General features: G+C 33.1%; 1 protein-coding gene across 1 annotated transcript in view; it reads left to right on the top strand.

Annotated features, from left to right (window-relative positions):
* The first annotated feature begins 8,655 nt into the window (after nt 1–8,655).
* Nucleotides 8,656–12,837, top strand: part of LOC108758537 (intraflagellar transport protein 81 homolog) — an 88,070-nt gene continuing 83,888 nt past the window's right edge. The window contains exons 1-3 of the mRNA XM_018503541.1: nt 8,656–8,664; nt 8,765–8,881; nt 8,951–9,010. Coding sequence (XP_018359043.1) covers nt 8,656–8,664; nt 8,765–8,881; nt 8,951–9,010 — 186 coding nt within the window. The remainder of the gene's footprint in view (nt 8,665–8,764; nt 8,882–8,950; nt 9,011–12,837) is intronic.

The raw sequence follows: 12,837 nt of genomic DNA, 5'->3' as shown, positions 1-12,837 counted from the left end.
TGCAGAAGCCCATGTGAGTAAAATGCATGAGCTGTTCCAAAAACTGCTTGCCCTTGGTACTGAAATAAAGCCAAAATTTTTTATGTACGGCACGTTGTTAGCTACACTTCCTAGTAGTTATGACGCATTAGTTACTACATTAGAAGGGAAGGATGAGGAACAATTAACAAGTGCGTATGTACGAGCAAAAATTATTTCAGAGTATAAGCGCAGAAAATATCGAGATGACGACAATGAAGCATCAGCACTCAAAGTTAATACAGCGAAATCGAGTGGTAGCACTGGAGGTACTGATTATAAAGGTGGCAAGAAAAAGTTTACGTGTTTCCATTGTAACAAAGACGGCCATATTCGACGAAACTATGATGAGTACAAACAGCTACTGAAGAGTCAAAAAGGTGACACGCACAAGGCCAATGTACTTGAAAGCGAGGTCAACGATGGAGAGATGTTGTTCGCAGTAGGTGATTTGGATGATTAGATCGTGGATTCTGGAGTCACTTGCCACATCACAAGCAACAAGGAGGCATTTTTAAGTCTTAACGATGAGCATCGTAAGAAGGTCGGCGTGGCGAACGGACCAACTTTGCTAGCAATCGGAAAAGGGACCATTATTATGAATTTGAAGAATGAGAATAACGATACAATCAAAGTAAGAATGGATGATGTATTGTATGCACCGCAGGTTGGCGGTAGCTTGCTTTCGGTTCGAAGATTGATTGAAAAGGGCTTCAAGATCAATTTCGCCGGCGATAAATGTGAAATACGAAGTGGCGACGGCGCGAAGCAATACGCTGTAACAGATTTGCATGAAAATTTGTACAAACTTCGACAAATGCAATCGGTGAATACTGCACAAGCGAAACAACATAAGTGCGCACATGAATGGCACAGAATTCTGGGACACAGAGACATCGAAATTGTGAAAAAATTACCCAGTAGCGGCTTGGTGAATGGAATAGAGGTTGCTGAGTGCGGAGAGAATTGTAAAGAAAAATCAATATGCGCAATTTGTATGAAAGGAAAGATGACCAGAATAAAATTTCCGAAAGAAACTAATAGTCATGCCGAAAATGTGCTAGATCTGATACATTCAGATGTTTGTGGACCCATGCCAACTACCACACCGTCCGGAAAAAGGTACGTGTTGACCTTTGTAGATGATTGTTCACGATATACAGTTATTTATTTACTAAAAGAGAAATCTGAAGTATTCGATAAGTTTAAGGAGTTTATTAAGTTGACACAAAATCAATTTAATCGTAAAATAAAAATGATAAGATCTGATCGAGGTGGTGAATATATAGGTAAGTATTTTGAGAATTATCTAAAAGCTGAGGGCATTAAATATCAAAGGACAGCGCCGTATTCGCCACAACAGAATGGTGTTGCAGAGCGTCAGAATCGTACACTGGTTGAGATGGCGCGTTGCATGCTTTTCGACGCTGACTTGCAGAAGCGTTTTTGGGGAGAAGCAATTACGACAGCAAACTACTTGCAAAATCGTTTGTTGTGGAAAAATATATTAAAAATACCATTTGAATACTGGTATGGCAAGCAACCAACGTACACAGGCCTAAGACAGTTCGGAGAGCGATGTTACATTCGCGTCCCAGATGAAAGAAGACAGAAATTAGATCCGAAGGCTGCACACGGGATCTTTGTAGGATATGATTCCGCATCGAAAGCTTACAGATGTTACATTCCTGAACGGGATAGAGTAATTGTTTCTAGAGGTGTGCAGTTTGTTGAGAAGAAATCAAACACGATATCTGGGAAGCCAACACGAATACCAGAAATGACCAGTGACCTCGTTAAAAGGGAAAATGAAGATAAGACTGATATAACAACTTCAACAGATGCACATGATTCAACCATCACCACAGACGAATTCTTCAGTAGTGTGGAGAGCAATGATGAGCAAGACGAAGAGGTACCAAGGCGTTCATTACGCTCAACTAAAGGCCGTCCACCACAGAGACTCATAGAAGAGATGAACCTTGCATTGATTGCGACTAAGGAACCGAGTAACTATCAAGAAGCAGTTACGTGTAACGAGAAAGAGAAATGGATTGCCGCTATGGAGGAGGAGATATCATGGCTCCTAGATAATGGTGCTTGGGAGCTAGTGAGCTTACCAAAGGACAGGAAACCCATTGGTTGCAAATGGATTTACAAATTAAAAACTGATGAAGTCGGACAGATAAAGAGGTATAAAGCTCGACTTGTGGCTCAAGGTTTCAGTCAAAAATTTGGGATAGATTATGATCAGGTATTTGCACCGGTTATAAGATCAGTTACATTCAGAATACTTCTGTCAATAGCTATAAGAAGGAATATGAAGGTGTTACATTTGGATGCAAAAACGGCTTTTCTCAACGGCAAGATAGAGGAAACAATTTACATGAAGCAGCCACCAGGTTTTTCAACGAATGGACACGAGAACAAAGTATGTTTACTCAAGAAAAGCATATATGGTCTGAAACAATCAGCTAGAGTATGGAACCAATCAATACACGACACGCTGACCAAGATCCGATTAAACCAGAGCAAAAATGATCAGTGTCTTTACACGATGGCGGACAACACTGAAGTAATCTATGTTCTGATATACGTCGACGATATAATATTGGCGAGTAACTCAAGTAGTTTATTGGAGTATTGCGAATCTGCATTTAAGATAGCTTATAAAATTGAAAACCTTGGAGAGATCAAGAATTATCTTGGTATGCACATCAGAAAAGATAGTGATCAGAATTGTTATTTCATTAACCAGACGGCATACATAACTCAAGTTGTAAAAGATTTACAGCTACACGAGGGAAAGATATCGGACATACCGTTGAGCACCGGATATGGAAATAGTGAATCACCGTTGTTGTTCAGAAATGAGGAATATAGAAGGATAATTGGATGTCTTTTATATACTATATCTGTCAACACTCGTTCGGATATTTCAGCGGCAGTATCAATATTAGCGCAAAAGGTGACAATGCCCACTGAAGAAGATTGGAACGAAGTAAAACGAGTTGTAAGATACTTGAAGGGCACAGCAAGAACGGAATTAAAACTTGGTAGCGACATGAGTGAGCAACGGTTACGAGCTGTTGAGGAGGAACTGAGGCGAAGACAGGTGAGAATGATAACGAAGGATATGCAGAGAACCAAGAGATATACTTGAGAGTCAATGGTTATAGGCGCAGTGAGCAGATAGATACATATAGCAAAAACTAACGCTGGACGTAGGCAGGTGGCGCCAGTAGGAAAAGCAATGTGTATTGTTGGTAACTTGGAAAAGCGCGGCCAATAGATGAATCTTAATACGAGTCTACACTGATGCCAATTGGGCTGGAGACAGGCGTTCGCGACGGTCGAACACAGACTGCATCATCATGTTCGGATTGGGAGCAATTAGTTGGACCAGTAAGCGGCAATCGTGCGTGGTACTCTCTTCGACGGAAGCCGAATTTATTGCGCTGTGCGCAGGATGTCAGGAGTTGTCATGGATACGCAGAATTTTGAGTGACTTCGGGATGACATTCGAGCAACCTACTATTATATACGAAGATAACCAAAGTTGCTTGAGCATGACTCAGGAGGAGAAATTTTCAACTCGAGCCAAACATATCGACACCAAGAAATTTTTCATCAAGGACTATGTGGACAAAGGAATAGTAACCTGTAAATATTGCTCTACGGAGGAAATGATAGCGGATATATTAACAAAGCCGCTATCAAGGCAACGTTTCGTAAAACTACGTCAGGCATTAGGTCTAAATGTTTATCCAAATGAGGAGGAGTGTTAAAATGATTAGATAAAATTATTTTAATTTTATACATTTGAATAAGTTCATTTCCTATATATTTGTTTTATTTTGGTTCAGTTCGTTTCACTCTTGAAATATTACAACTAATGAGAATCAGCCATAATGATTTGGTAAACACGTGAGGCCATCTATACTTTTTCTCTTCTTTGCTCTCTACGTTATTATTATTACTATTACCTTTTTCTGCCAAAATGTGTCTGTATTAAAACCAATCCCTTTTTGCATAATAAATATCAGTTTGGATAACGTGAATCTCTCTTAGTTATGCCCTGCTAACATATAAGATATATGATATCAGTCTACAAAGGCAGCGTTCCACCTAACACTAGCAACGCTCGCGAGTATTGTTTGTCCTTGCTTAACATTTGATAAACAACAATCGTTATCTTTTTCGTTACCTTTCCAAAAATGATTACATTTGTGATAACTGCAATCATTTTTAAAAAAATAACGTTTTTCCCATTACTTTGAAGTAACGGTAAAGCATGATTTTTACTACAAATAACGATAATAGTAACGCTATGATATAGGGTTGTTAATGTTATTATTTAACAAATTACAAATTAATATAAAAACTAATAAGTTTTTATAAAAAACTCCTTTAATTAAAATAATTAATAAAACCATAAAATATTACAGGCAATAGGAGTCGACGCTGGTTATCAGTTAGCGCAATTTTTCTTAATACTAAATATATAAACCTTAACTTTGAACGTTTCCACTCATGGTTTGAGTCTTCATCAGCAATCTTTCACCCTAGTGTAACGATTGGAGTATTGCATGACAAAATGATATCTCCAACGTTTTTCCTCTCAAATATTGAACCGTTTACTGTTGTGAGGTAAGTCACATACTCACAAAGTTAGAAAGCTGGCAATGAGAACTCAAGCTCACACAATCGACGCTTGTACACTGAACAATGAATCTCTCTTATTTAACATTTTGTAACTTGTTAATATGTTAATAAATTATCGTCAAATTTTAAAAAATAACTGCGAGAACGATATATGTCTTGTCATTTCGACAGACGGTTAAATAATATTATTTAAAAATCGCGCGTTACTTGATATCAAGGAATGAGGTTCAAACCAAAGAAATATGTATTTGATTTCAAGAAATGACGTTCAAATCTAAGAAACTTTTTTTTAATCGCACAAATTTCTTTAGGCTAATTCTACAATGTGCTTTTTGTTTCCTGTTTCTTGCTGTTTTATTTTATCTCTTGCCATCTTGATCAAGAAGGCGAGAGACAAACAGAGAGGGTGCGTTCTTTTTAGGCATCGGATTTGGCAGTCGTTGCGCATCGGAGCTGCCAATTGCGTGTTTTTTAAACAATCACGCAGATACGTAGCCGGCTGCGCAGCTAATTCTATTCGTCTGCGTATCTACTGCGTATCCATTGCCAAAAGAACGAAAATCTGCGCTGCAATTGATTGTGCAGTTGTACTAAAAGAACGAATTACTGCAAGAACTGCTGTATCCGATGTCTAAAAGAACGCACTCAGACAAACAGCAAGAAAAACAGGAAACAAAAAGCACATTGTTAAATATAGCCTTAATTCAAACAAATTTTCTTTTAATCGAAGAAATCTAGTATTATCAAGATATTTAAGACTTATCAAGACCTATCAAGACTTTCAAGACTTATCAAGACTTATCAAGACTTTCAAGACTATTAAGACCTATCAAAACTTCCAAGACTATCAAGACTTATCAAGACTTTCGAGACTATCAAGACCTATCAAGACTTTCAAGACTATCAAGACCTATGAAGACTCAAGACTTTCAAGAGTATACAGGTTCGAATAATATTCGAAATGTTTCGAAACAATGCAATGCCTAAATTGATTGACAAATTCGCAAGAGATATCATTTGATTCCCATCACTACTTATATGGCTTTGACGATAGAAAATCACTCGGGACTTATTTGACATTTTACACGAACATCTATCAGATTCTATGTGGAATATGTTGATAGAAATTTCATCAGTTCCTATGAGTAATTTACATATTCGTTGCTTATGTGGCTTGACGATAGAAAATCACTCGGAAATTATTTGATATTTTAACTAAAATATTGATACATCATGATATTTTATACGTGCATTATATTAATTGTTTATATAATTCCGCTATTAGTCTATGTTTATAAAGATATTTTGCTCTCTATATCAATATCTTTTAAAATGTTAATTATAAATTGTTATAAACTTATTATTTGTCAACATAATTCGAATAAATTTAAATTGATGCATTTTTCAACTAACTTTATTCGCCACATAGTATCCTACGATGTTATAATCTTGCTTTAATCCGATCCTTAGTAATTTCATTTTTATAAATATATAAGAATAATTATATATTGATTCATTTAGTAGATTCATACAATAATTACCATAACTATCATATTTCATTTGAGAGAAAATAGTTAATAAAAAATTACATAAATTCTGATATAATTTTTGCCTTTAATTCTATCTAAATAACGATTACATCAATAATTTATTAAAAATAGAGAACATACTGATAAGTCTTCTATTGTGTTTTTCATATTACATCAGATAGAAAATCGTTATGTAAAATATCAAAGAAGTTCCGAAAGATTTTCTATCGTCAAAGCCATATAAGCAACGAATATGTGTATAAATACGATACGTACCTAAAGAATTTCTATTGATCTAGAATGATTAAAACCAGATATTATAAATCGATGTGGAACGATAACAATTGTATCTAACTTCAAAAACAGCTACGATAGGCTTTATAAATGTAGGGAAAAAGATAATTCCCGTGGTTATATTTTAAAGAAAACGTGGTTTATTAACTGTACAAGTAAGTAAAGTGAAAGTGATGATAATAAGTCATGGGTCTAACTTCGTAGACTGCCCTTTCCTTTCTTTTTAAGCGCCCTCCGTATGCAGTGCCCTTCTTGCGAGTCTTCTGACGCCATTCCGTCGGCAAGACCGATTTTAGCGCCGTCCTCGATCCCGGCGGTCCCACATAAATAACGATAAAGTCTTATAAAAATTTAATCGTTTCTTATAAATTCTTATCGGATTTTTTTATATTATTTCCCACGCAGAATATTCCGATTTCTGTTGTTTAAAACCGTAGACACCTATAAGCCGGTACACCATAAAAACTCAGATTTATTTTACGGTCAAGAATTTCTTATTAGCAGTAATAGATCTTTCGATGCATGTAATTCCGTATAGAACACTATTCAACAGCTATATCAAGTTCACTATAAAAACTTATACGAGGAGTCGAATAACAGTCGAATATCAAATCGTTCTGAATAGCGTGCGATTATAGCTCAGCATGTTAGGTTATTCCATACACCGAGAAAATTTTATATTAAGTTTTAATATAATTTTTAATTACACTTTACTATGTTTTGTATTTTCGTATGGACCCTCACAACATAATTCCGACTTAACTTTTACTATGGTAATACTAATTTTTATCACATAAATAAAGTAATTATTTTGTTAAGCCCTATTCTAACATGAAAACAGTTAATTTTTACTATGGTACGCAAACTTAATTTGCTATGTATATATTTTTTATTTATCTTTACAATACTAACTTTCATTCAACAAGATTTGATTCTGCAATAAAAAATTTTTACTATAAAAGTGTAAAAATTACGTTGTATTATTGTATTTTAAAAAAATAACTATAGCATTTAAACTTATAATTTATTAGATGTTAAATTTAATTTCTGCCGTTTTTCGTCTCTAAAATTGATTTGTTTCGAAGGGAAATACCTTAATCAAAGTATTATTAATAAAGTATTATTAATTGGTAATAAAGTAGAAAATCGAAGAAATTACTTTGATTGAGGCATTCATTCATCTTCCCTTTGAAACAAATCAATTTTGGAGATGAAAAACGGCAAGAATTAAGTTTAACACCTAATACATGAGGACCGCAGCTATTACCACATTATAGTAATTTTAAATATAAAATTTTCTCCGTGTAGGTCTTAGGTTCGAATCCCGTCGATACCGCGTATGCGTTTTCCACAAATATTGTAAATTATATATCCGATGCGTAATTGTAATGCGTAATTAATATTGTATGTGAAACAACTTATAAATTAATTCTGATTAATTAAAAATGAAAATTAATCTATATCTTTTTAATAGTGTATGAAGGAAAGAGATATATTTTATCGTTTTGAATATAGAACTTTGGTTTGTGATTTTTTTCACGAAATGCTACATAATATTTTATACTGGCACGCTATATAGCATTCGATAACATCCGATAAGTAAAATTTTAAAGAGTACGATAACATTCCAATATAAAATGCTATATAGCATACGATAACATCTGATAAGTAAAGTCTTATAGAGTATGATAAGGTTCCAATATAAAATATTATATAGCATTTCGTGAAATCACGAACCAAAATCCATATTCAAAACGATAAAATCGTTTTCTTTCATTTTCTATCGGATTTTTTTTATCAGGGATAAGTTTCAAATTTTTCTAAATTCCGAACATCTGAGCCTCTCCTTGTTAGAATTGGATGAGGAATATGTGTCTTCAGGGACACCTGGGTTGTTACGAATCATCCTGTATAACTAATATCCAATGTTAATGTAAATTACAATTCCGGACCGCTCTTTTAAAACATTCATTTCACGTTTATACGAAGTCCAATTATATATTCATCATTGTTCATTTATTCCATCTGATATTCACTGGGTATAGAGATTAAATTACGTTTATTAACTTCACAAACGAATATCCATTGAAGGATTGCATAAAACGAAAATTTGATGAATATCCCGAAATTTTTAAAGGATATCTTATAGATGTTTTTCGTATGTTTATGTGCTGTGTCCATGTTATCACATAATTACTAGAAAAATAGGTTAATAAATTAACGTAAATTCTCCTGAAGAAAAGTACTATTTTTATTAGGTTGAAATTCCGTCCGAGTATCTAGGAGATTCGGAAACGTGTCTTTTACATGAACAGTATTTGTCTCTCATTGACAGATTTAAGACAGTTCATAAAGAAAGAGAGATAGTTAAAAAAGTATGTGATTCTTATTTCTTTCTTAAAGAATCTTGTTGCTGTAAATAAAATTTCTTTTTATTTATGCAGAATGTTGAAAATGCTGTTGAGCTTGCAACGGATCTACAAGCAATGACAAAAGAAAAAGAAGTATGTAACAAACGGCGGATAGAAGCGAATCGGATCAATATAAGCTTTAAAACATACAGAACTATTTCCAATGCAAAGGAAACGTGCGAACGTAATTAAAATAATAAAACAGTTCGTTTAATAGAAAAAAATTACGCAATTGTTTCAAAGCTAGTCGAGGTGGTTCTTTAGTAAAATGCCGAGAATTTGGTGTGCCTCACCACTGGGCCCACCCAAAATCGCAAATGTCTGTACAATTTGGATGAAATATCAATGCTAAATGTATATTTTAATGAAAGAGTACAATACTATGATATAAAACAAACGGTAGTAAATCAATAGCTGCATCTTCATTAAAGGAAAACAAGAGATGTTTACTTTTCATGGTTAAATTTGTTTGCAAGTTTAGGCACATAAATATCTTTCCAGAATGGACGTTGACCTATTATTTTTTGTGATCATTACAATCGTAATTTTTTAAACTATCATAATCAGTTTCTTAGAGAAGTCTATGGTAATATTTCATGTGTGCAGTTAGTCAAAAAAACGTTTCCAATTCTTACCTGTCACTAAGCTATACGTTAAAAGTTATATTTTCAACATTTTTTCCTGTCTCATTTCGTCATTAACCTACCCAAGAATTTCGCACACGTCAAGTTTATTATTTCAACTTTATTAGAGACGGAAGAGTAAAGTGGAAGGAGAGAGCAAAGCTTCAAATACTCATATATTCAAATACCTGAACGTGCCGCGGTCGTGACTTTGAATATGCGTACGAGTCGCCATCTTACGCTAAGCGACCGAATTTAGTTCAGCTGTGACAACTGGGTAAAAAGTAGAGATTCTATTATGCCTGTTTTACAATAGGGTCGCAAGTCCTAAGCCATAAGAAATTGGTCAATCACAGTTGAATATGAAAAAAATAATCGACTTATAATTATTAAATAATTGGTTAATTTGTTACGGATTTCTTGTGATTCTATTGTAGAACAGACATTATAGGATCTTTAGTGAAGCGTATGTACAGTCGTAGACACTGAGGTTGTTACACTGTAACTTTTGTACACTGTAATTTTTTATTGTACTTTTTTTTCGATGGTTTTAAAACACGCAAAAATTTTCAAAGTGCAATTCAGAGTATGAACACACTCATGTGAAAAGTCAAATCGTATTTCTGCACCACCTGAGCGAATAGACAATACTAGAAATCTGAATTTCTACTGAACTAGATAATGATTCTGTTCAATTCTGTCGTCGCCAGCTTTCCAACAGGATCAAATGGTAATAATTGTGAAAAAGACTAATGGAGAAGTTTTATTTTCGTTACATTTTGTAGAAAACAATATTCATTCAGTATAAATTCTATCCAGTGAACACAAAGTTACATGTAATATACCTGTTAGTTGTAATAACAATAATAAATAGACATACTTGGAGTTCTTTTGTCTGTTCCAGAGAATGTTATCACATTCGAATCCGAGCATCGATTGCGTTTGACATATTTCATGTGATGTCCCTGCTTTCATGTAAGTCTTATATCTCTTGTCATTTATACAAACTTACCTTTTTAAAAAAAGATAGAAGAAGCGCTAAGCGTACGTGTTTTTCGTAAAAATGATTTGGGCCGGTTTTACCAACGTCAATTACTTCGCCGTGGACCTGACTAATTGCGTTTGCTGATTAATGGAACTGACTACTTATGGTTGATACTTATGGTTAATCACGGATTTGGTTTAATCGAGTTGATGAAATCGGTCCTTTGTATATAATATTATTTAATTCTAATGATTTGTATCATTCATATAAAAGATTTGATATCAACAAAATTGGCGCCAAGTTAAATTCCTCAAAATTTTATGTATCGTTCGTAAAAAAGATTTGATATCAACAATTGGCGCCAAGTTTAATTCCATGTAATTCCGATATCAAATTAAATAAATAATATTAACTTTAATAATATTTATCATTCCTATAAAGGATTTGATATATCAAGAACTAGCGTCAAGTTAAATTCCATTTCTTTATTTACTTAATCCAAATAATACTATCTTTAATTTTTATACAATGAAACCTAAGTATACGTATATTTTTTTTATTGAAGGATCTTACTATTCCAATCCAAATGGTTTAAATTCCTCTTAAATGAAATTATTATATCATAATTCATTCGCAAAGACATTTTCTCTTCCAACTAAAGTAGTGATTATTTAATTCTCCTTCAAAATAATATACAAAACGTTATCACAAAATTGCGTTAACTTGCTCAATTTAAGTGTTATCACAAAAAATTAAAGAGATAACTGTATGAAATAAAAAAAATTAATTTAAATAGAAAAATTTTTCATATAAAAACATTTGGTGCTGCTAGATCGAGTATGAAAAATTATAAAAACAATTTAAGCTAAAAATTAAAGAATTAACCGTATTGTCAGAATAGTGGATCCATGTGTGCTAATAGACATTATAACTAGATCTAGTAACATTTACAAGGGGAGGGTAATCACCGATTTTGAAAAGGCTTTTATATGTTAAAGCACTCTAGCAGTAGAGTACTTTGGAGCAGTGGAGTACTTTGGCAAAGAGATATGACGCAACTCTCAGCCGTTTTCGAGAAAAACTGGTTTAAAGTTTATACCGTTCCGTATATACCGCTCTCGTTAAACCTATTATCGAGAAGGCGGCGTAAGTCAGGCGCTCAGCCGTGGACTAGCAATCTAAATAAAATTAATTTAATTAACAACTGTTTTTATTTAAAATTTTCACTTTTAACTTTATTTAATATAATTCATTGAACATAATTTTTATTAACAATCTTATTATTTTTTACGTGTTCTATCCGATATATATATATAAAACTAATAAAATGCCGCTTTTAATATAATTATTATTTAATACAAGAAATATTTTATTTATCGTAATTTTATTTGGTCTGTAATTTCATCAACGTTAAGTTACTCCCTGTTCCGATCCTATTCATATATGCGTGGTTTGCTGCCAAATTAATGGAGGAAACACCGATTTTTTTAAATGTAAATGCTGTCTGTTTTGCTGTTAACATTTTAAAAAAGCATTGTGCGCGTCGAAAGGTAACATTCATGAAATGTGCATGGTGTGGAGTAAGTCTATGTTTCACTTGTTTTTATGATAAATACCACCCAACAAGTTGTTGTCAAACTGTAAGCGTTAATATTAGTGATAATGATGAATAAAAGTTTTGGCACATCTTTCGCATTTATTTTTAAATTCCTTAGTAAATTAACCATTTCAAAATTTAATAAAAATATACTATATTAAACTAATATGTTAAAAGCGGTATTTTATTAGTTTTATATTGGAGAGTATTAAAGTTTTTATCATATAACATATTCTGCTTCAACCTTTGATATGAAGCTGACAAGTAAACCTTAAGAAATGTCAGACGGCGATTTTTCTCAAAAGTGTTACAGTTATTTCTTATGACAAAATAACAAGAAATCTGTCATTAATTTTAGCCCAAATTGCGTGTGTCTGTTAAAAAAATTTTTTGTTATTCTTTACAATTACTCGATTTTTATATGTTTAAAGCAATATTTCTGACAAATAAATTTGTACCCGATTTTTTGAAGCTCGGTACGCATATAGAACACCAAAATAATAACAATAATTATTAATAGTAAAGAAACGATATCTCTTGAAAAAACTTTTTACAGAAATAGAGCTGGGTGCTCATCTGGATTAACCTCACAGTATCCTAATTCAAAAATTCACTAACTAAATCGCTATTACGCAACAAAAAAATAATCTAGTTTGCCCTTTACCTTATTATTTTCTTGACTTTCTTTATTTTTTATATATTATTATAATTCTAC

Source organism: Trachymyrmex cornetzi, unplaced genomic scaffold (assembly GCF_001594075.2).
Source record: "Trachymyrmex cornetzi isolate Tcor2-1 unplaced genomic scaffold, Tcor1.1 scaffold159, whole genome shotgun sequence".
Lineage (NCBI taxonomy): Eukaryota > Metazoa > Arthropoda > Insecta > Hymenoptera > Formicidae > Trachymyrmex > Trachymyrmex cornetzi.
This window is presented reverse-complemented; position numbering and strand designations above follow the sequence as displayed.